The sequence below is a fragment of the Salvia splendens genome, chromosome 11 (assembly GCF_004379255.2).
Source record: "Salvia splendens isolate huo1 chromosome 11, SspV2, whole genome shotgun sequence".
Lineage (NCBI taxonomy): Eukaryota > Viridiplantae > Streptophyta > Magnoliopsida > Lamiales > Lamiaceae > Salvia > Salvia splendens.
The window spans coordinates 10,593,468-10,613,923 of record NC_056042.1 but is presented as its reverse complement, the minus strand read 5'-3'; the positions used below and the strand labels follow the sequence as shown (position 1 = coordinate 10,613,923).

At 39.5% G+C, this 20,456-nt stretch overlaps 2 protein-coding genes across 3 annotated transcripts in view; both read right to left on the bottom strand.

The window, feature by feature from the left end:
• Nucleotides 1–20,456, bottom strand: part of LOC121755480 (40S ribosomal protein S9-2) — a 458,258-nt gene that overhangs the window by 168,819 nt on the left and 268,983 nt on the right. The window lies entirely within an intron of this gene.
• Nucleotides 16,917–19,851, bottom strand: LOC121755468 (BTB/POZ domain-containing protein At1g67900-like). 2 transcript variants are annotated; one of them, XM_042150758.1, is made up of 4 exons: nt 19,411–19,851; nt 18,896–18,965; nt 17,687–18,778; nt 16,917–17,602 (listed from the first exon to the last, which is right to left on the bottom strand). In XM_042150758.1, the coding sequence occupies exons 1-4, from the start codon at nt 19,512–19,514 to the stop codon at nt 17,174–17,176; spliced, it is 1,695 nt and encodes a 564-aa protein (XP_042006692.1). In that variant the 5' UTR covers nt 19,515–19,851; the 3' UTR covers nt 16,917–17,173. The 2 variants fall into 2 exon arrangements, with proteins under 2 accessions (XP_042006692.1, XP_042006691.1); XM_042150757.1 differs by having other exon boundaries at nt 17,687–18,811; nt 19,411–19,850.

The window sequence follows — 20,456 nt, the reverse complement described above, 5'->3', positions numbered from 1 at the left end:
CTAAATTTCAGGCAAGATAATACTTCATCCGTCCACGAAAAATAGAGCGCATTTGTCATTTTTGGTTGTCCACGAAAAATATATCACATTTAAAAAAAGAAAGTTTTCAACAACTCTTCTCTTACTTTTTTTTCTTCTCTCTTACTACTAATATGAATCTCACATTCCACTTACACTACTTCTCTCTTACTTTTTCCCTTTCTCTCTTACTTTTTTCTCTTTCCTCTTACTAATAATATGGACCCCACATTCCACTAACATTGATTCTCTCTTACTTTTTTCTTATCTCTCTTACTTAACCAATTTCACATTAAAACTCGTGCCATTCACAATGTGTCATATTTTTCGTGGATGGAGGGAGTACAAAATTATTGAACAATAACTATCAATAGTTATGGTATGACAAAATAGTAGTACTATGAATTATGATGTTGAATTATTTGTCTGCACGTGCGATCATAAAGTGAGAAATCGGATTATTTAGGCCGACCTGTGGGTTTCAGGTTGAATTGACATCACTTTTAATGCACTATTGGTAAAGTAAGAGAGATGGTGAGAAAAATGGATAAGAAGAGAGAGGAATAGAAAAAGTAGTGAGAGTGATGTTATTGAATTGTGGGGTCCAGTTACTAAAATAGAAAGTTTTGAAAATTCTATTTTTAAGCGACAAACCATAATGAAAATAGTTTTTATTTTTAAGGGACGAATGTAGTATTATTTAGAAATATAAAATAAGAGTGTGTTCAATATGTCTCGTAATTATTGATAAAGCAATCGTCGGTGTAATAAGTACTCCCTTCGTCCCACTCAAGATGTCCACATTTCCTTTTTAGTTTGTTCCACTCAAGATGTTCACTTTCTATATATGAAAATAAATCACACTCTCATCTCTCTTCGTTAAAATATTCAACTACATTATTTTCTCTCTACTTAATCGATCTAACAACTCCTCCTATATTCTTGTGCCACAAAAAAAATGTGAACATCTTGAGTGGGACGGAGGGAATAATAATTCGGTCTTACACAGTAATAATCTTAGTAGTCTATTTTAATATATTTATAAAAACTTCTTTTTTTAAGAAAAATAACAAAAAAAATCATGAAATTTGGTTAAACTCTGATTTATCTGCAAATTTAAAAAGTGGCCAGTTATATTAGGGCGATGCAAAATAATCAATGATAAGAGCTATTTTTCACTAAATTTTATTTAAGATTATGTGTAAATTAGTTCATTGATGGGGGCTTTTGTATAACAAATTACACCAAATTTATACTCTCTATGTCCGCGTTTATTTGTCACTAGTTTTCCTTTTAGTTCATCCGCCAATACTTGACATACTTACTTTATATTCCCCCCTTTCCATTAGAATGAAACATTTGTTTTTCGCCACAGAAGTTTATGTGAGGTTGTTTTGTGATTCTTGATTCAGCAGAAGGTTTTCAAAGCTGTAGAAGTGACAATAGTAGAAAAAACTGTAGAAAGAATGAAGTAGAGAAATAAATATAATAGAGAACATGAAGTAGGAAAGGGAAAATAAATAAGTTATTATTATAGATAGAAACGACTTAGCTATTATGAAAATTTTCAAAAATAGAAAATAAGTTAAATGTGGTGTAAAGGATGAAGTATTATTTTAAGTGGACCTAGAAAAACCTTTAGATAAAGTAGGGTTTAAAGCATATTGCTCTGATCCTTTGATCGAATTTCATTGATCCCTCTGTTACATTCTTTTATTTTACATGTGATAAATTAAAATCAAATGTATGAGTACTGACAGCTAATTATATTTATTGACAGGTAATTATATTTATTGTATCGTGTAACACCCCGATTTTAACACCCCGATTTTTTACTAGTTTCTTAGCCGTTCTCGCAAGAACGCCGATTGTGGCCGAAATTTTTATTCAATAGCTCAGAGTTCTTTTTACATTTGAAGGACTCGATTATATGATCATTTTGAACGATGCAAACGGAATGAAGAAGCGAATGTATCTTATTAACGATAGAAAGGAATTTCAGATTTTGTACATGGTGTACCAAGTCTCAAAGTTTACAAATAGATTAATATCTCTTTTTTTAGAAGCCCAATTCTTTTTGTTTTGTTGAGAAATCCTTTTGTTAATTCATCTATTGATATTTCTTTTGAGCCCAATTTTGTATCTATAGCACAAATTAGATCACTCTGATAGGTACCACATTCAAAATGAGGCCCAATTTAGGGCTAGTTTGAGAGAAAGATATGAGAGTGGTTGTTGGTGAAGGATTTTGAGAGTTAGAGAGAGGGACGCTGTTTTGGAGATGAAGATGAGTGCGGAATTGGGGGAGAAGAAGTTGCTGTGGAAGGGGAATGTTTTGGGCTAACTTCTTGTTAACTGTTGGGCCTCTTTTTAATTAATTGGGGTTGAATTGTTTGATTTTTTTTAGAAGAGGTAAGATTTAACATCAACTAGGATGCACGCATTATTTTAATTAAATTATTTTCTTAAAGTCTAATTTTTTTCATGTTATATTATTTTAAAAGGGAGATTTCTTTGCAAGCTGTTTGAGAATGGATCAAAAAGTAGAGGATTTAAGCTATCGAGGTGGCTTTCTTTTTAAATAAGACTATTCCTAATATATTTTCAAATGATGTGAAATATGTTTGTTATGCTATGTTTTTGTGTTGCTATGAGACCTATCTAAAGTGGCTTTTGCCATGTACTCCATCTGTCCTATTAAAAATGAAACGTTTTCCTTTTTAGATTGTCCCATTAAAAATGAAACGTTTCCTAGAATGGAATCATCTTTATCTCTAACTTTTCATTTCTTTTACTTTACTATCTCTACATTAACTCACAAAACATCACTATATAAAAACTCATGTCGATTCCCAAATGTTGCATATTTAATAGGACGGAGGGAGTATGTTTAATCGAATTCGGGTATGACTAAGGAGTGAGTCCCTACTCAGACTAGTGACACCCCGTAGATATTACGTTATCTCTTCGAATTGGCCGGTCTAGTTACTTGGAATGTGACCACATTCCTTGTCATGTATATTCTGATATGGTATGATGATGTTGATGATGGTGGTGTTTATGTTGATGGCCGGTACGTTGAAATGTTTTAGTGACTCAGCCCTTTTAAAAGATTAAAACCCCGAGGTCACTCGTTGATGGTATGATAAATAATTTTATAAAATATTTTCGGCATAAGCCCTGCACGCGTTTTCCCTATTTGCAGTGTGAGCTGTGACGAGTGTCGTGTGTGTTGAGCATGAAAGTGAAGAAGTTAGCAAATAAAAGATTCCAAATATATTATGTCTTCATACATAATACTCCCTCCGTCCCATAAAAATATGAACAATAGAAATGACACGAGAATTAAGATAAAATTGGTAAAGAGAGAGTGGGAGAATAGCATGGTAAAGTAAGAGAGAGAAGGAAAATGATAGTTAAAATAGTATTAGTGGATAGTGGGACCTACATTATTCAATTAATATAACTTTCCAAAAGTGGAATGCACATATTTTTATGGGACGGACGAAAATAGAAAGTGCACATAGTTTTATGGGACAGAAGGAGTATTATTCGTCTCTCGAATGCTTGCGCTAACTGTTGTTTCTTTTTTAGTTTCAAGTATGTTGTTGATAATATTCATTTTGTTGTTGATGTTGAAATGATACTCTGATTGTATTCAAGTTATTCCTATTATTTCGAGCTATGGTCAAATTGTGTGTGTTGTGTTGTTTTCCCCTTTCTTTCCTGCTTCTTTAACCCTGCCCTAGTCGCGATCAACCGTGTTTCTATCCTTAGAAAATGCGGGCGTGACATATTGAGTATTGGCAGGTAATTACATTTATTGTATGATTATTGATATATAATTACATTTATTCTTACACTCATTTATATGATATTATTGGATTTGAAGAATTAAGCAATCCACTACTTTTAAATATTTTTCGACCTACCTAAAAATTCCCATATAGTATAATTTATGAGGGTGGACAAGTTGCTTAAAAGTTAAAAAGATACAAATAATTAATACAATTCAATCTTCATCTATATTTTCTCGTTTTATATAATAATTATGATTAGAATTAACTGTTTTCACGTAGAACATGAATTCACATTATAATTAGTTGCTTTAAGTTAAAACAAAAAAATTTAAAATCATAAAAGTTGATGACCTAAATACTTGGGAGGATTCAATTCACAAAATGTGAACAACTTTTATTCACTTTGTTCTTTTTCAACTAAGGAAAATTGTTCTTTTTCAACTAGGAAAATTAATTTTGAAGAGACTCGTTTTGTATGTGGTAATAGTAGAGATTATATAGAGAGCAAACATATACACAAAATACAGATCTAAGATCGGTATATTACCGATAGATATACATGTATAGCTAGGTTCTTCTAAAATGATTGGGAGATTAATTTTATTAGAGTAAATTGTCGTAATTCGAAAAGGCCGCAAGCATCCGAAGAATTGGGGTACACTTGTATAGTACTATATACAATTTAAATTAGAGTAATTTTTTATGAAAAGAGAAGTACTGCAATCGTATTGAAAAGTGCCGCAATGCCTTTTTTTACTCAAAAATCAATAATGGAATTGGTTTTTGAGTGCCATTGAAACTACTTACCTATCTAATTTTAGGTTTTAGTATAACTGATTGGAGTAAAATCATATTTCATGTGACATTTATGTTAAGAATGAGTTTGAGTTTAAGTTTATAATCATATTTTATATGACATTTACACTAAAATGAAATTGAGTTTAAGTTCACTTTAAATTGTTGAGATGTTCTAACCCACTCGTATAGGTTTATATCGGAATAAGAAAGTTAACTTATGCTGTTAAATATATATCGGAATAAGAAAATTAACTTATGCTGTTAATTCTTAGATGACCCAACTGGTAAGCCACTCTGCAACATGGTTGCCATATTTACCATATAACTAACTGACTAACATACTTTAAGACCAATATACACAAAAATTAGAATAAATCAAATTTAAAGTACTACTCCTAATATAATACTATCAAGTATCAACAATTTGATTGATTTGTCATCTAAATTGGTAGGTTCCCTCATTAATATTAACAAATGTGGAAGTGATAGGAATATGATTACTATTACATCATTAATTAACTAATTAAAGAGTTAGGACCATTAGAATTAAGAGTGATTAAGTATGCATGCAATTAGCTAGGACCTTCTAGTTCTAGTTATAATTATTTAACTATCTAGCTCTATCGGATACCGGTAGACTTGACAATATTCAAAATTTAATTTCTAATAAATATTCGGGTATACCTTTTGATTTTGTATAATGTCATCATGATCGAATTAGCAACGTTGATATATGTGTATATACAGTTGGACTACGTACTAGTAAAAATTATGTGGATTTGCATGTAGAAAATAAGAACGACTCTAACAAATAAAATACTCCCCCTGTTCCCTCATAGTTAAGGCATGTCTTTTCGGCACAGAGTTTAAAAATGAATATTTAGTGTGTTAAGTAGATAGATAAAAAATAAGAAAAAGTTTTAAAAATAGAGATAATACAATAAAAAGTGAATAAAGTAGAGAAAATAAAGTAAGAGATAGTAAAGTAAGAGTGATAAAAAATGTTAATTATTACTAAGAAATGACTCAACTATGAGAGAACCTTCCAAAATGGAAATTGACTCAACTATGAGAGAACGGAAAACAAATACTAAATACTTAATTTAAAAATTATTTTATTTTGAAATTTAAACAATAAATTATTGTCACTTATTTTCTTCGGATGGTGCCAAATGATTTGATCTCTAACTGTGATATACTCGGATTTCGCATGGTCTTAGAGTGTATTCTTGCATGATTTGATCATATTTAACATATTATTGAGCGTGATTATATTTACTTGTCTATTATATTGGTATTTTGGTCATCTTGTGAAGAATGTGTAGAAAAATAGTTCAAAACATCTAAAAGGCGAAAATGATAAATAGGGGTCAAAAATGGGCAAAGAGGCGAACGGAGTCGGCGACTCGCGACTTCGCTCTCAAAGCGAACCCAACGACTCATCAGAAATGTTGTGAATACCGAACAAAGTCGGCGAGTCGTCGACATTACAAAAAACTCGCTATTTAGTGATGGATAAAGAGATGAAGAAAGAGTAAAGTATGAGAGAGGATAAAGTTTTTGTCAAAAACACTCTCTCCATCCCAACTAAGTTGAGTCGTATTCCTTTTTGGGATATCCCAACTAAGTTGAGTCATTTCATTTTTTGACAAAAAAACAAAATATCTAATCACTCTTACTTTATTCAATCACCTACTTTACTCTCTCTTTATCTTTCATACTTTATTCATCTCTCCTACTTTTCAACACAATTTCTTAACCTCTGTGCTCAAAAGTTTTGAGTCAACTTAGTTGGGAATAGTAACTACCTTGAGACAATTCAAAAAGAAATACAACTTAACTACCTTGGGATGGAGGCCGGAGTATATATATACATACAGTGGGAGTGGTTTAATTGACAACTATCTTAAAATGAACTTTGAGAACTATCAATTGGAATTACAAAACATATTAGATGGTGACACAAACCATATCAGTTAGCAGCACAAAACGTATTAGTTGGAACAACTTATATGTTTTGTATTGACAATTGATGTATTTTGCATTAACAACTAATCAGGGGCATAACTGGGATTTCATTTGAGGAGGAGCAAATTTATGTATTCCCTAAATCCTATTAAAAATGAAATATTTTCCTTTTGGGTTATCCCATGAAAAATGAAACGTTTCCTAAAATGAGAATAACACCCTCCTACTTTTTATTCTCTCGTACCTTACTCTCAATGCATTAAATTTTAAAAAAATACTATATAAAATCTCGTACCAAAAATCAAATGTTTCATATTTATTAAGATGAAAGGAGTAATTATGTAAAAGGGCCATTAGTTGGTTAGAAATTTATATATAAATGTATAACAGTGAGGTAGGGATGAGGAGGGAAAAATTTATTTTATTGGAAAATTTATGCATTGGTGAAGGGGATTAGTTAGTTAGAAATTTGTATATAAATGTATAAGATTAGAAATTTGTACCGTATATAAATGTATAAGAGTGTGGTAGGATGAGGAGGGGCAATTGACCAAGCTCCTTATAAGCTGGATCCGGCCATGCAACTAATAGATCTTAAAGTTCTTCTGAAATGATTTATCTTCATATACTCCCTACGTTTAACAATAGGAGTTATATTTGGTGTGGACACGTGTTTTAAGAAATATAAAGAATAGAAGGTTTAAAAATTTAGTAGAAAATGTGGTCCACTTTTTTATATAGGTTTTATAATAGAGTGTGAGTGAAGTGAGTTAGTGAAATATGAGACCTACTTATCATTTATGACAAAAGTAAAATGTGAGTCCTACCTTTAGATGTAGATATTGACTTATCGAATGTGTAATTAAAAAGATTGTGCATATTAAAGATAATACTCCCTCCATCCCATTCTAAGTGGGGCATTTTTATTCGGCACGAGATTTTATGTAGTATTGTTTTGTAAGTAAAGTAGAGGGAATAAAGTAAGAGAGAGGGAAAAAGTAGAGAGAATGATGTTTCTATATGTAGAAATATGTTATTTACAGTGTGACATCCCAAAAAGGAAAATGAATCACTTAGAATGGGACGAAGGGAGTATGAATTGTATTTGAATGCCTAGTTCTTACGCTATTAGGAATTTCATTTGAGTTAGACACGACTATAAAATATTTAAAAAAATGGGTGTAAAAAGATAGTGAAATGTGAATGAAATGATTTAGTGGAATACGGAGTCTACATACTATTTATAGTAAAAGTTAGCGAACACTCATAATTATGGATAGACTAAAATGATAAAATGAAAATCAAATGGCGGATGAAGAAAGTATTTATTTAATTTATACTCCCTCCATCCGAACGTAGTTAAGCCGTATTCCTTTTTTAGTTGTCTCAAGATAGTTGAGTTATTTTTTTTTTGCAAAAACATTATTCTCTGTCATACTAACTCTGTTTATTTTAACTTTAAACATACCAATTTTTTTAAATTTTGTGCGAACATATCCAAAAGAAAAGCTCTAACTAACCCGGTACGGAGGGAGTATAATAAAAATGTGTGTTCACCATTACAGTAAAGACATATTTATCTCACTCATAAATGCATTTCTCATTATAAAACATCAAATCTCAGGTCCAACCCATCACTCGGCAAAACCAAATCATTTCTCAACCCTAATTAATTTCATCCCAAAAATATTACTCATAAATTAAAAATGGAAGAGGGGCTTGACAAGGCTCAACCCCGCGTCCACACGAGGCGGCGCGGCGGCCGCAAGCGTCCCCACAGGGACTCCCCTGGCGTCCACACCGGATTATTGCATGATGTTCTCAACGGATTTCTCCCAAATTCGTCGAAGAGTCTACTTAAGGAGGAGGGGGAATTCGCTACGGCGCTGGCAGTGGTTAAACGCGATGACTATTTAGGGTTTTCTGCTGATTACGGAGCTCCGGAATTTGGCAATTTGAATGCGACGAGCAATCCTTTCGGATTTGAGACTGAATTTGAGGGGTTGAATAATCGAATAAATGGGATTTTATCAGATATTTTCTATCATGAAGAAGGTGGGGAATATGCAGAATGCATGAACTGAAACATTTTAAATTGTTACTATTGCTAATAAAATCAGGTCTCATATTTTACCTACTTTTTCTCCATATATTTTTTTACTTTATTTATATTTTTACTTCCCACTTTACTAATTTTTTTATTAAAGTTTATGCTTTTCACTTTATTTATATTTTTACTTCCCACTTTACTAATTTTTTTATTAAAGTTTATGCCGTCCGTAAGGATTATTTTTCGCGGATGGAGGAAGTATTTGTTTCGTCGTAATAAATTTATTGTTTGTTGACTATAAACTAGCTAGTGTTGTCGTCTTCTCTGTGGTCAAATGATATATACTAAAAATATTTAATTGATGCATACGTTTACTTTTATTTATGTTTTTGGGTTTTTGCTTTTGATTTTATTTTATATTTTGGTTGGATCGATAATGTTGTGATTGTGTATGCTATTTTGCTCTTTTTTTCCGTTTTGGTTGGTGGGAATTTTTAAGGTAATGGATTTTGTACTTTCTCGTCATATAAAAATAACATTCTTTCAAATTTTGATAAGTTTTAGTATTATAAAAATAGTTCAATTTTGATAATTATTTTTTTTCATAAGTGAGTCTTGCTAGGGTCAAGTCCAGCTCCAGTGGGATCTTGGCCGCTACCTATGCTAGTCTCCGCCCCCGACAGCCTGCGTCTACGAATTTTAAGGGTTTGAAACTGTGAAATTGAAGAATATAAGACCTTAGGCTTGAAAAGTTGTTGGGCTTTCTTGGCCGTTCTAGTTTTTGGATTGTATACTTAATGAGGTACTTTTATTTGTAATGAAGCCCATTTCCACCAATAGCCGTAGGATTAAAAAAAAAAAACAATATGATCTCTAGAATTGTCCGAGAATTGACGTCGCCCCGCCGCCAATAGCCCATTATATGATATTTTATTGTACTAATTAATTCCAATTAATTTTTATATTTTTTCTCCTCTTACCAATTATGTTTTAAAATTTATATAATCTCAAAAGTGTTATTTTTATGAAACTCTTACCAATTATATTTTAAAATTTATATAATCCAAAAGTGTTATTTTTATGAAGCGAAGAGAGTATTAGATTAAAGAGCAATAGTCATTTTCATGCAAAAAATAGGGTAAGGATATCCGAAATTGAATTTAGATTCATGCAAAAAATAGAGCAAGGATATCCGAAATTGAATTTAGATTACGTGCTATTTATAGGTAGGATTAGGCCTGCTTAATCGGAACTCCGGTTTTCGGGTACCCGGAACCGACAGGGTAATTGAAGAACTGGGAACCGGTTTTTCGGTTCTGGTTCCGGTACCGGTTCTAATGTTCTCAAAATTTCCGGTTTCGGTTCTACCCGGAACCGAATAATAAATCAATTTTAGATTTTCAATTTTAGATTTTATAAGATGTTAATTAGTATCCAATTATCTTATAGGGGCTGTGTGTGTATGTGTCGTATGCAATGGCGGATGCAGGATTTTAGTACTGGGGGTCCAAATTAATGCTAACAATTGTCGTATATCTTTTTTATCAACCACGGCAGAAACAATTCTAACGTGAACAATCAATAACTGAGATAGTTATAGACAACGTGTGTGTGCCTGTGTTGAGGTTGTGTGTGTGCGTGTAAGGTGTTGTGTGTGTGTGTGTGTGTGTTTAAGGTGCTGAACCGGAATCGGCCAGGTAAGAACCGGTCGGTTTCGAACTGAAACCGGTCGGATCCTGTTCAGTTCCGATTCCGGAATTCATGAAAATTTGTAACCGGATATGCGGTCAAACCGGATGTTACAGACGTTCTCCGTAACGGCTCCGTGATCTTCCTTCTCGACGGAACAACGATCAAGTCCCGCGTCCACCACGCGGAATTGTTCGTGAGAATTGCTGAATTCGCAGACGTATTCCACGGAGCAACAATGAACGAAAGAGAAATAGCTTGTTTCACACGATAGGTTTGTAGGGAAATTATTTCATTCATGAAGATTGTGTTGATGAAATACCCTATTTTATACTAAAGACCCAAGGGCGGTTCGACGTAACCTAATGCATTCGGGAAAGAACCGCAAAGAAAACTCGAACGGGGCTTTATAAATCAGGCCCGACTCAACAATAAATAATTTAATGTCCAAAAAATACTAAAACATAAAAGGAAAGAAAATTAAAGGAACACTTAAAAGAATCGACTAATTCTTGAACTTGCTTGGCGCCTTGAGCGTGTCCCTCGGCCTCAAGGATCTCTTCGTCACCGTCAACTCTTCCCTTCGGCCACTCACGCTCTGCGTCGGCTCCGGAGGCGCTGCGTCGTGCTGCTCGGCTGCTGCGGCCTCCGGCTCTGCATGATGCTCTGCTGTTGTGTCTGTTGTTGGGGTTCTCGTATCAACCCCCCCTCCGTTAAGAATCGCCTTGTCCACAAGGCGAACCTCCGGGAACTGCCGTCCAATCGCCTCCATCGGCTCCCACGTCGGTGTGGATGCATCATCTTCCCACTGCACCAGGCATTGCTTTTCCGGTCGGCCCTCGCGCCAACTAACGCGTTCGTCCAACAACGCTACTGGCCGTACCACTGGCCTATCCCCAACAAAGTCCGGAGGAAGGCGCACTCCGTCAACATCGCCCTCCCCTGCCACAAACTCCCGTAATAAGCTTACGTGAAACACATTGTGGACCCTACTCCCCTCTGGGAGGCGCAACTTATAGGCGACGGGCCCCACCCTCGCCAACACTTCAAAGGGGCCATAAAACCTCGGGGCTAGCTTAGCCGATAGCGGTTTCGCAACTGAATGCTGCCGGTATGGTTGCAGCTTAAGCCAAACGATATCTCCGACCTCAAACTCGACGTGGCTACGGTGCCGGTTCGCCACCTCCGCCATCCGCTGTTGGGCTCGCAAAAGGTTTCGTCGTAGGGTGACCAATAACTCCCCACGCTGCCTGATAATATCCGCCACGTTTGGCGGTGTTTTTGCCGATGGAGGGGCCGCGACCAGAGACGGAGGATCCCTCCCATACAAAGCTCGATATGGTGACGTGCCCAACGCGGAATGGTGAAAACAATTGAGAGCGAGCTCCGCCCACGGGAGAAAATTTGTCCATCCCGAGGGTTTATCAGAAACGAATGCCCGCAAATATTGCTCCAAACCCCGGTTACGGACCTCCGTTTGCCCGTCTGACTGCGGATGGTAAGCTGTAGAGAAGTGAAGTTTGGTTCCACTTAACCGCATCATTTCCTCCCAGGTTGCGTTCAGGAACACCGAATCTCTATCCGAGACCAACGTCTTAGGGAAACCGTGGTGCCGGACGACCGTATTAACGAAAAGGTGCGCTACTCGGAGGGGGTCGAACTTGGGAGGTAGGGGGGCGAAGTGGGCATACTTTGAAAGCCTATCCACCACCACCATAATGACCGTATATCCGCGGGATTGTGGAAGCCCGGTGATGAAATCCATCGAGACATCCTCCCATACCTGCGATGGGACCGGGAGCGGCTGCAATAACCCCGCCGGTTTGCGCGTCGAATACTTCGTGGACTGACACACCACACATTCATTCACAAATGTCACCACGTCCTTGCGTATTTTTGGCCAATAAAAACCAGCTGCCAAAAGGCGGAACGTCCTCTCATGGCCCGGGTGACCCGCTGACGGCGCACAATGGTGCTCGCGCAGCAACGTCCTCTTCGTCTTTGACTCCGTACTCACGAGCACCCTACGATGATAATATATGAGGCCTTCTACCCAAGTTAAATGAGGAGGGGCGTCACCGGACTTGATTTTAGACGTTAATTCGACCAAATCGGGCAGGGATGCGGTCTCCTCTTGTAGCACGCGCATTACATCCGGTCCTGGTCGGGCAAGGGTGACGAGCAGCTGGCCGTCGGTCCCTGGCGTCGGGTCCGTGCCGTAGGGCGGCTCCCTGGGGTGTCGTCGGACTGTCCCCCCGACGTGTCGTGCTGGCGGGACAAGGCGTCTGCTGCCTTATTTGTGATTCCACGTTTATATTCTATCACGAACTTGTACCCCATAAGTTTCCGGACATAAAGCTGTTGGTCCGGAGTTTGTACCACCTGTTGCAACAAGTCCTTTAGGATTCTCTGATCTGTGCGAATAATGAACTCGCGCCCTAATAAATATTGGCGCCACTTTTGCACCGCCTCCACAATAGCGTATAATTCCTTATGATACGTCGACGCTACTCTCCTGCGAGGACCCAATTTCTTACTGAAGAACGCAATGGGATGATTTAGCTGCATCAGGACTGCGCCAATCCCCACGTCACAAGCATCCGTCTCGACGCAAAAGGGCAAATTGAAATTCGGTAGTTGCAGGACTGGTGCCGAGGTCATTGCCGTTTTTAGAGCTGAAAAGGCTGTCTCGGCCTCGGATGACCACCGAAAAGCCTCCTTTTTAAGCAAATCCGTCAATGGTGCGGCTAACGTCGCATAGTGAGCTGACGGCGATAAAGCCTCAAACCCAAGAAACCCGTAACTGGTGCGCTAACGTCGCGTAGTGAGCCGTACGGCGATTTGCCTGTCTGCCTTGAAACCCTTCTGTCTGACCGTTCCGGCGTAGGCCATGCCGCATTGCTTCTAGCATTTGGAAAGCTTGACGAAGAAGTTATTTGCGTGGAGTAGCTGCAGGACTGCCTGCAAGTGCTGGCCATGCAACTTGAGGGATGAACTGTAAATCAAGATATCATCGAAGAAGACGATAACACACTGTCTGAGTAGTGGCTGGAAAATGGCATTCATGGCCGCCTGAAAAGTGGAAGGTGCGTTTGTAAGACCGAAAGGCATCATAAGAAACTCGAAGTGGCCATCATGAGTCCTGAAGGCCGTCTTAAAGATGTCACCCTCGCTCATCCGAATTTGATGATACCGGGAGCGAAGGTCCAACTTAGTAAAATACTTCGCGCTGCCCAACTCATCAAAAAGTTCTTCCGCCGTCGGTATGGGAAAATGATCCGGGACTGTTGCTTTATTGAGGGCACGATAATCGATGCAAAAGCGAAAAGTGCCATCCTTTTTGCGGATCAATAGTACCGGGGACGAGAAAGGGCTGTGACTGTGCCGAATAATACCTTGCTCCAACATATCGCGCACTTGTTTCTCAATTTCGGTCTTTTGGAAGTAAGGGTATCTGTAAGGTCGAACATTAATCGGCCTTGTCCCTGGTAACAGATGAATCCGGTGGTCAAATAAGCGGGTCGGGGGAACGCCGCGGGGTTGCTCGAACACCGCCCGGTGTGCCGTCAAGACCTCCAGTACCTCGGTTGGCAGGTTGGGCGGAAAACCCTCCTGGCCCTCGATGGCCCCTGCCTCGGAAACACTGTTAAAAGGTACGATTTCGTAGAACTCGTGATCTGCTGGCTGTGCCGTTAGCGTGTATAGCGTGTGTAGTGAAATCTGCCTTGGGCCTGGCATCAGCCCTTGCAAGAACACCGTCCGATCCCCTTGAGTGAATTCTAGCGTTTTCCTGACAAAGTCTGCCGACACTTTCCCTAGCGATTCCAACCAGTTCATTCCCAGTATCACATCCGGGCCATGGTGAGCGAGAATGTGAAGATCCACCACAAATACACTACCCTGCAGAGTTAGCTTCGTGCCTCGCGAAATATGGGTACAAAGCAAGGATGCACCGTTGCCCACCAGCACTCGGAATGGTCTAATTTGAGTTAGTTCCAACTGAAGTCTCTCCGCAATCCGTGGATGGAGGAAATCGAGGGTCGCTCTTGTGTCAATTAATACCCGGACGGTGGTGTCTCCCAGCGTCCCTTGGACAATAAACGGTTTGGAGCTCCCCCGGCCATCTAAGGCGTGCAGGTGCGATAAGTCTGCAGTAATTAGTTCATCCTCGGAACCCTGCTCTCCCACACCGGCCTCGTGTGGGCTGTCTGCCTCGTCGTCCATATAACAAAGCAATTTGACCTTACAAACGTGGCCAGCGCCCCAATTTTCGGGGCAATGATAACAGAGCCCTCGGCGGGCTCGCTCCGATTTTTCCGCGTTCGACACTCTAATTGGATAAGCTCGTGATCTGTCCGCCTCACGGACCAGCGAGTCCTGTGGTTGAGGCATGGCGGTTTGGGTAGAACCAGGAGCCAGAGTGGCGCGTTGCTCCTTGCCGGGCCACGGTCGGCGCTGATATGCCGACGTGTGCGGCGGTCGTTCTTCGTGTGTTGCTGCCAAACGCAACGCCAAGGCCATTGCCTCTGCCAACGATCTGGGTACTGTAGTTCGACTTTTTCTTGCAGAGGCTGCTTCAGCCCTTGAATAAAAATTGGAATCAAGGCTGACTCCGATAAGTCGGTCACCCTATTGAGATACCGTTCGAATGTGGCGTGGTAGTCAGCCACGGTCGTCGTCTGGACCAACTTGGCGATCAAACCCGTATAATTCCTGAAGCTCTGGGGGTCAAATCGATGCCTAACATCGTCCAAAAACTCCGGCCACGTACAATAACCGTTCGTCTCCCGATAATTAAATATCCACTCCGAAGCGGGAGGGTCGAATAGCATTACTACATAATGCAAACGTTCAGCTTCCGGAACCCGCTTGTGATCAAAATAGTAGTGCACACGAGAGATCCAATTTGGCGCGTCTGTCCCATTAAAGTGGGGTGCGTCCATCTTTACGCCGGATGAATAATCTGACGACTGGCGGTTAAAACGCTCCCGATTATGGGGCGGGTCCCAGGAGGTTACTCCGCGCTCCTCGTACCCCTCATCGTCCCAATCGTCATGTCTCTGTGGTAGGTCCCAATTATCCCGACGGCGACCTATTCTATACCCTGCGTCGCCCCGGCGCTGACCAGGGTGGTTCCCTCGGCCTGCAAGCGCCGCCTCCCCACAGCGATCTCCGCGGCCCCCCCGGTTAGGGCGCCCACGGCCCCGACCCTGATGTCGGTAGGGGCGGTCATACTCCTCACGGCCGCTCCGACCATTCCCGCGGTAGTCCTCCCACGCGTGGTCGGCTTCGTCTCAATCGGCCTCGTGGCCCCTTGTCTGCGGCGTCGGTCGTCGTTCCAAGTGATCGACCCGACGATCCATCTTATCAAATCGCGCGTTCAACTGCGCGAATCCTAACGTGACTGGGTCGGCGTGATGTTGTCTCCCGTCGCCGTCGCCTGAATTCCTCTGCCCCGCCGGGCCCAGCTGCAGCCCCGACGAGGATTCTGCATGCGGAAATACCCCCGCCATTAAATGCGTAACCAGGTAGAAGTTGAGTAATCGGGATGAGAGCACCAGATGTTACAGACGTTCTCCGTAACGGCTCCGTGATCTTCCTTCTCGACGGAACAACGATCAAGTCCCGCGTCCACCACGCGGAATTGTTCGTGAGAATTGCTGAATTCGCAGACGTATTCCACGGAGCAGCAATGAACGAAAGAGAAATAGCTTGTTTCACACGATAGGTTTGTAGGGAAATTATTTCATTCATGAAGATTGTGTTGATGAAATACCCTATTTTATACTTAAGACCCTAGGGCGGTTCGACGTAACCTAATGCATTCGGGAAAGAACCGCAAAGAAAACCCGAACGGGGCTTTATAAATCAGGCCCGACTCAACAATAAATAATTTAATGTCCAAAAAATACTAAAACATAAAAGGAAAGAAAATTAAAGGAACACTTAAAAGAATCGACTAATTCTTGAACTTGCTTGGCGCCTTGAGAGTGTCCCTCGGCCTCAAGGATCTCTTCGTCACCGTCAACTCTTCCCTTCGGCCACTCACGCTCTGCGTCGGCTCCGGAGGCGCTGCGTCGTGCTGCTCGGCTGCTGCGGCCTCCGGCTCTGCATGATGCTCTGCTGTTGTGTCTGTTGTTGGGGGTCTCGTATCACCGGACCGGATAGAACCGGAACCGGCCGGTTAAGTAGTCCTAGGTACGATGAAAAGTCGAGCAAATTCTGTAGCTCGGCTCGTTCGACATACATCTAAATGATGTTCGAGGTTAAGCTTGTTAAAAGCCCCTGAATGCTCAAAACAAAGGCTCCGAAAATATTTAGAGGATGCTCTTAATTAACATGCTACTCAAGTTCAATCGACGATATAGTACATTTGTTTTTGTTGATCAATTATTGTTATAGTCATCGATCTGCTTTTATGCTTTCAGTGAGTTTTGAATCATTATAACAAACATCGTTTCCGGTTCAAACGTCCTATATCTTAAATCAAGATAAATCTTGTCCCATTAAAAATTTTCACCAAACAAATAAAATTGTATTCAATCACATCTAATTAAATTCAACCAACTTATAACAGCAAATATACAACAAAGTTAGGCCTGCTGCAAAATTTTGCAAAGAATGCTTCATTAAGTAAAGGTTATGTACACCTAATAAAAATGCAAATTATAAATAACAACAAACACAAAACTACAAATGCACTATGCTATTTTGCACAAAGAGAATTTTCCTAACAGAAATTTCATTCCTGCCAAATATGGTAACCTATTTCCTTATGATCTAATATTGGTAGAATCCAAATCTCCTAATAATCTCTTAAAGACTTGGAGTATATTCAACAAAACATCTCTCAATTCTTTTCACTTGCACTTCTACTAATAGGCCATAGCTTGCTGAACATCCTCTTAGATCTGCTAGGCATCATGCTCAAAGACTTGATATTCGAAGGCTTAACAATGCGATCACTCTCCACATCATGATCCTCATGCAGCCTCATCTTCAGTGTTGAAACACTAGAATTTTGCGAATTTATCCCGGAGGCCCTCTTTGAAGGAGTCGGGCGCCCTTCCAACAGCACCTTGATGTTGCTAGGGAGCTCGGTCACATGGTCCCCCGCCATTGAAGCCCGTACCTTCTCAAAGAAGAGAACCTGCACCACCACCCTTAGAGGGAGCATCTCGTTCCGTGCAGCATGCGTACAAGCTTCCACAGATAGCTTCTTGCAGTCGAGAATTCGACAGAGACTTTTCCTCTCTCCCTTGCTCAGCTCCGGATGCTCCTGTATCATTAGTCCGGAAAACCAAAGTGATCAAGAACACCTTCTTCTGAATTATAATCAGTTGAAGTGAAATTCATGTGCTACCTTTAGGTAAACATCAATGGCTTTGTAGAGACCATCATGAACAACCCTTGCAAATTCTGGTATTGCTTCAGCAATGGCTATGAATTTGGACATAGGAAGATTAGCATCTCTTGCTATCTCTAGCAAGAATTCATCAACAAGCTTTGCAACCTTGCTGTGTGCTGCAGAGGATGATCTCCTCCTCTCTTGAAACTCGATACCAACGCCCTCTGCAGACCGGGACACAAACTCCTCCAACATGACTAAAACGGCGTCCACATCATGCCTCGTCCCATTTTCACAGCAACTAGGCAGTAAAAGGCCGTCGACTGTGGCCTCGTCTAGCTGAAACCCTGCCCTTTTTGCCAGCTCTTTCTTAGACGAGACGGAGGCATTTACCACATTAGCTGCCTTGAGCAGTTTTAGCAGAAAACTGCAAGAAACAGCCCCTTTCTCAGCTGGTAATAAGCTAACAACTGATTCCAAAATCAGCCTATTTCTTGAATGTACTTCACCATCATCATGGATGCATTTACCCAAGTTTGGGAGCCAACGCGACGAGTAGGCTCTCAAAGCATCACCGATGAGGTGAGAAGGGACCTTCCCACCAGACTTGATTGCCACCATCACTCTCCAATAAAGATCTATCCCCAATTCTGCCAAATCCTCATCCCACCACCCTTTAGCCCTATGCCCATGGCTTCCTGACCCATTGCTCGACACCTCAATGCACCTCCCGGTCACCACAACCTCCTCCGGGTGGGACAGAACCCTCGAGGCAACAGCCTCAATGCACCTCCTGGTCACCCCAACCTCCTCCGACAGAGAGGGGAAGGCCTTGGTGGTCTGCAATGTCACAATGGAGTCCCTCCATCCTCGAAGGATGCAAGAATTCAAGAAAACCTCAACTTTGGATATGAGATTGCCCTTCTCTGCTTCCTCTGTCATTTGGAGATACTCTGCTCCACAACGGACTGAGACGACGTTGAAGGCGCTGAGTGTGATGTTGATGCCGTAGCAGAACTTGGCACAGAGCTCGAACGCCTCCACCCCTCCGGGGAAGTCATGGAGCTTGATCAGCTGGAGCTCCGAGGCTGCCTCTGCATACAGCCGCTGCAGGCGGAGGCATTTCAATAGCAGAGGAAACTGTTGCAAACAGCTATATAAACATAAATATTTATATTTGTAGGATCAGTTCTCAAATGCAATCAAAATGAGCATGAAATTCACCTTATGGAGTAAATATCTGTTCCCTTTTACTTGGACTATAACATCACTTGAAGCTTCACAAGAAACAGACCTGAGAAAAACAAAAAAACAAAACACATCTTTATTCCAGCAAGATTGCATTTTTATCATGAATTCTTGCAGTTAAGCTAAAAGGGTACAAAGATGAGCTGAAAAAACAAAAAATAAAAACACATCTTAATGGATACAAAGATGACCTGAAAAAACAAAAAACAAAAGCACATCTTAATTCTGGCAAGATTACATTTTGATCAAGAATTCTTGCAGTTAAGCTAAAAGGGTACAAAGATGAACTGAAAAAACAAAAAATAAAAACACATCTTAATTCCAGCAAGATTGCATTTTGATCATGAATTCTTGCAGTTAAGCTAAAAGGGTACAAAGATGACCTGAAAAAACAAAAAATAAAACACATCTTGATTGCAGCAAGATTGCGTTTTGATAAAAAATTCTTAAAGGGTTACAAATATTTAATCATTTCTTGACAAAACAATCACCTTACAGCCTCTGTGGTGTAGAATGTATCAGGTCGAGATCCCAGCTTCATAAACTTCATCTCTGATCTTTCTTTCCTTCTTCTAAAACAATCCAAATCCAACATCAAAACACCATTTTTGGGATTCAGACAAGAGCTAGAGACAAAAAGGAAATCTTGCTCTTCACTTCGTTAGCATAACACCAGACATTTTAAATCCCCCCACCAAAATAGAAGAAAAGGGAAGAAACTGATATCCCACTTTAACTTGAGGGAACTTGAAGCTAAAGGTGAAGAAGAAATAGAAAAATAGAAATATTTCTAGAAATGCATACGATATTCATGATATTTATGTGTTATTCATAATGACGAACAAATGAAAATAAAATAAAATAAAATAAAATAAAATAAAATCGGAAGTCCAGATAATCAAACCAATCCATAAATCCAAGTCACTTCTGTGACTCTGTCAAATTGTGCACCCCAAATTGACATGGACATGAGAAAAAATGAAAAAGAAATCAATATCCTATTTTAAGGTTAGTAAGATGTTTTTTAAATGGTGATATGAAAATAGTTTTAAGGTTTTTATTTTTGGTTCACATAATCAGTCTCTAGTGAGTGGTGACTGTTTAGGATACTATATGTATATTATTGTATAGGTGTGCACCAGGAGTACATAATTAACACCCCCCTGTAATATGTATACTTATTTCCTCCGTCTCCATTTAATTGATAGATTTCTTTTGATCGATATTTAGGAAATTGATGTTTAAAAGTTAAGTGAAGAAAAAATAAAATAGAAATAAGAAATAAAAAGTAAAAGAGAGAAAAAAAGAATAATGGAAAAGAAATGATAAAGATTTTATTAAAACAGAAAATGGAAAAATAGCTTGGAACGGAAAGAGGAAAGAGTATATCATAATAGCAACCTAACATTTTCATTATAAGAGTAAAATAGTCAAATATGTGTCAATAACGTGGTTTTATACATTTCATTTTAAATTAATCGTTATTTTTCTGGAAATGTAATTGATCATAATTTGATCTAACTGGAAGTCACAAAAT

Excerpts from the sequence above, each read along its gene's own strand:
- LOC121755468 (XM_042150757.1), bottom strand. The coding sequence starts at position 19,514 with ATGTTGGATTTGGATTGTTTTAGAAGAAGGAAAGAAAGATCAGAGATG. Across the intron at positions 18,966-19,410 it reads TACACCACAGAGGCTGTAAG|GTCTGTTTCTTGTGAAGCTT; the intron begins GTGATTGTTTTG and ends TGTTTTTCTCAG. Across the intron at positions 18,812-18,895 it reads ACAGATATTTACTCCATAAG|TTTCCTCTGCTATTGAAATG; the intron begins GTGAATTTCATG and ends TGTTTGCAACAG.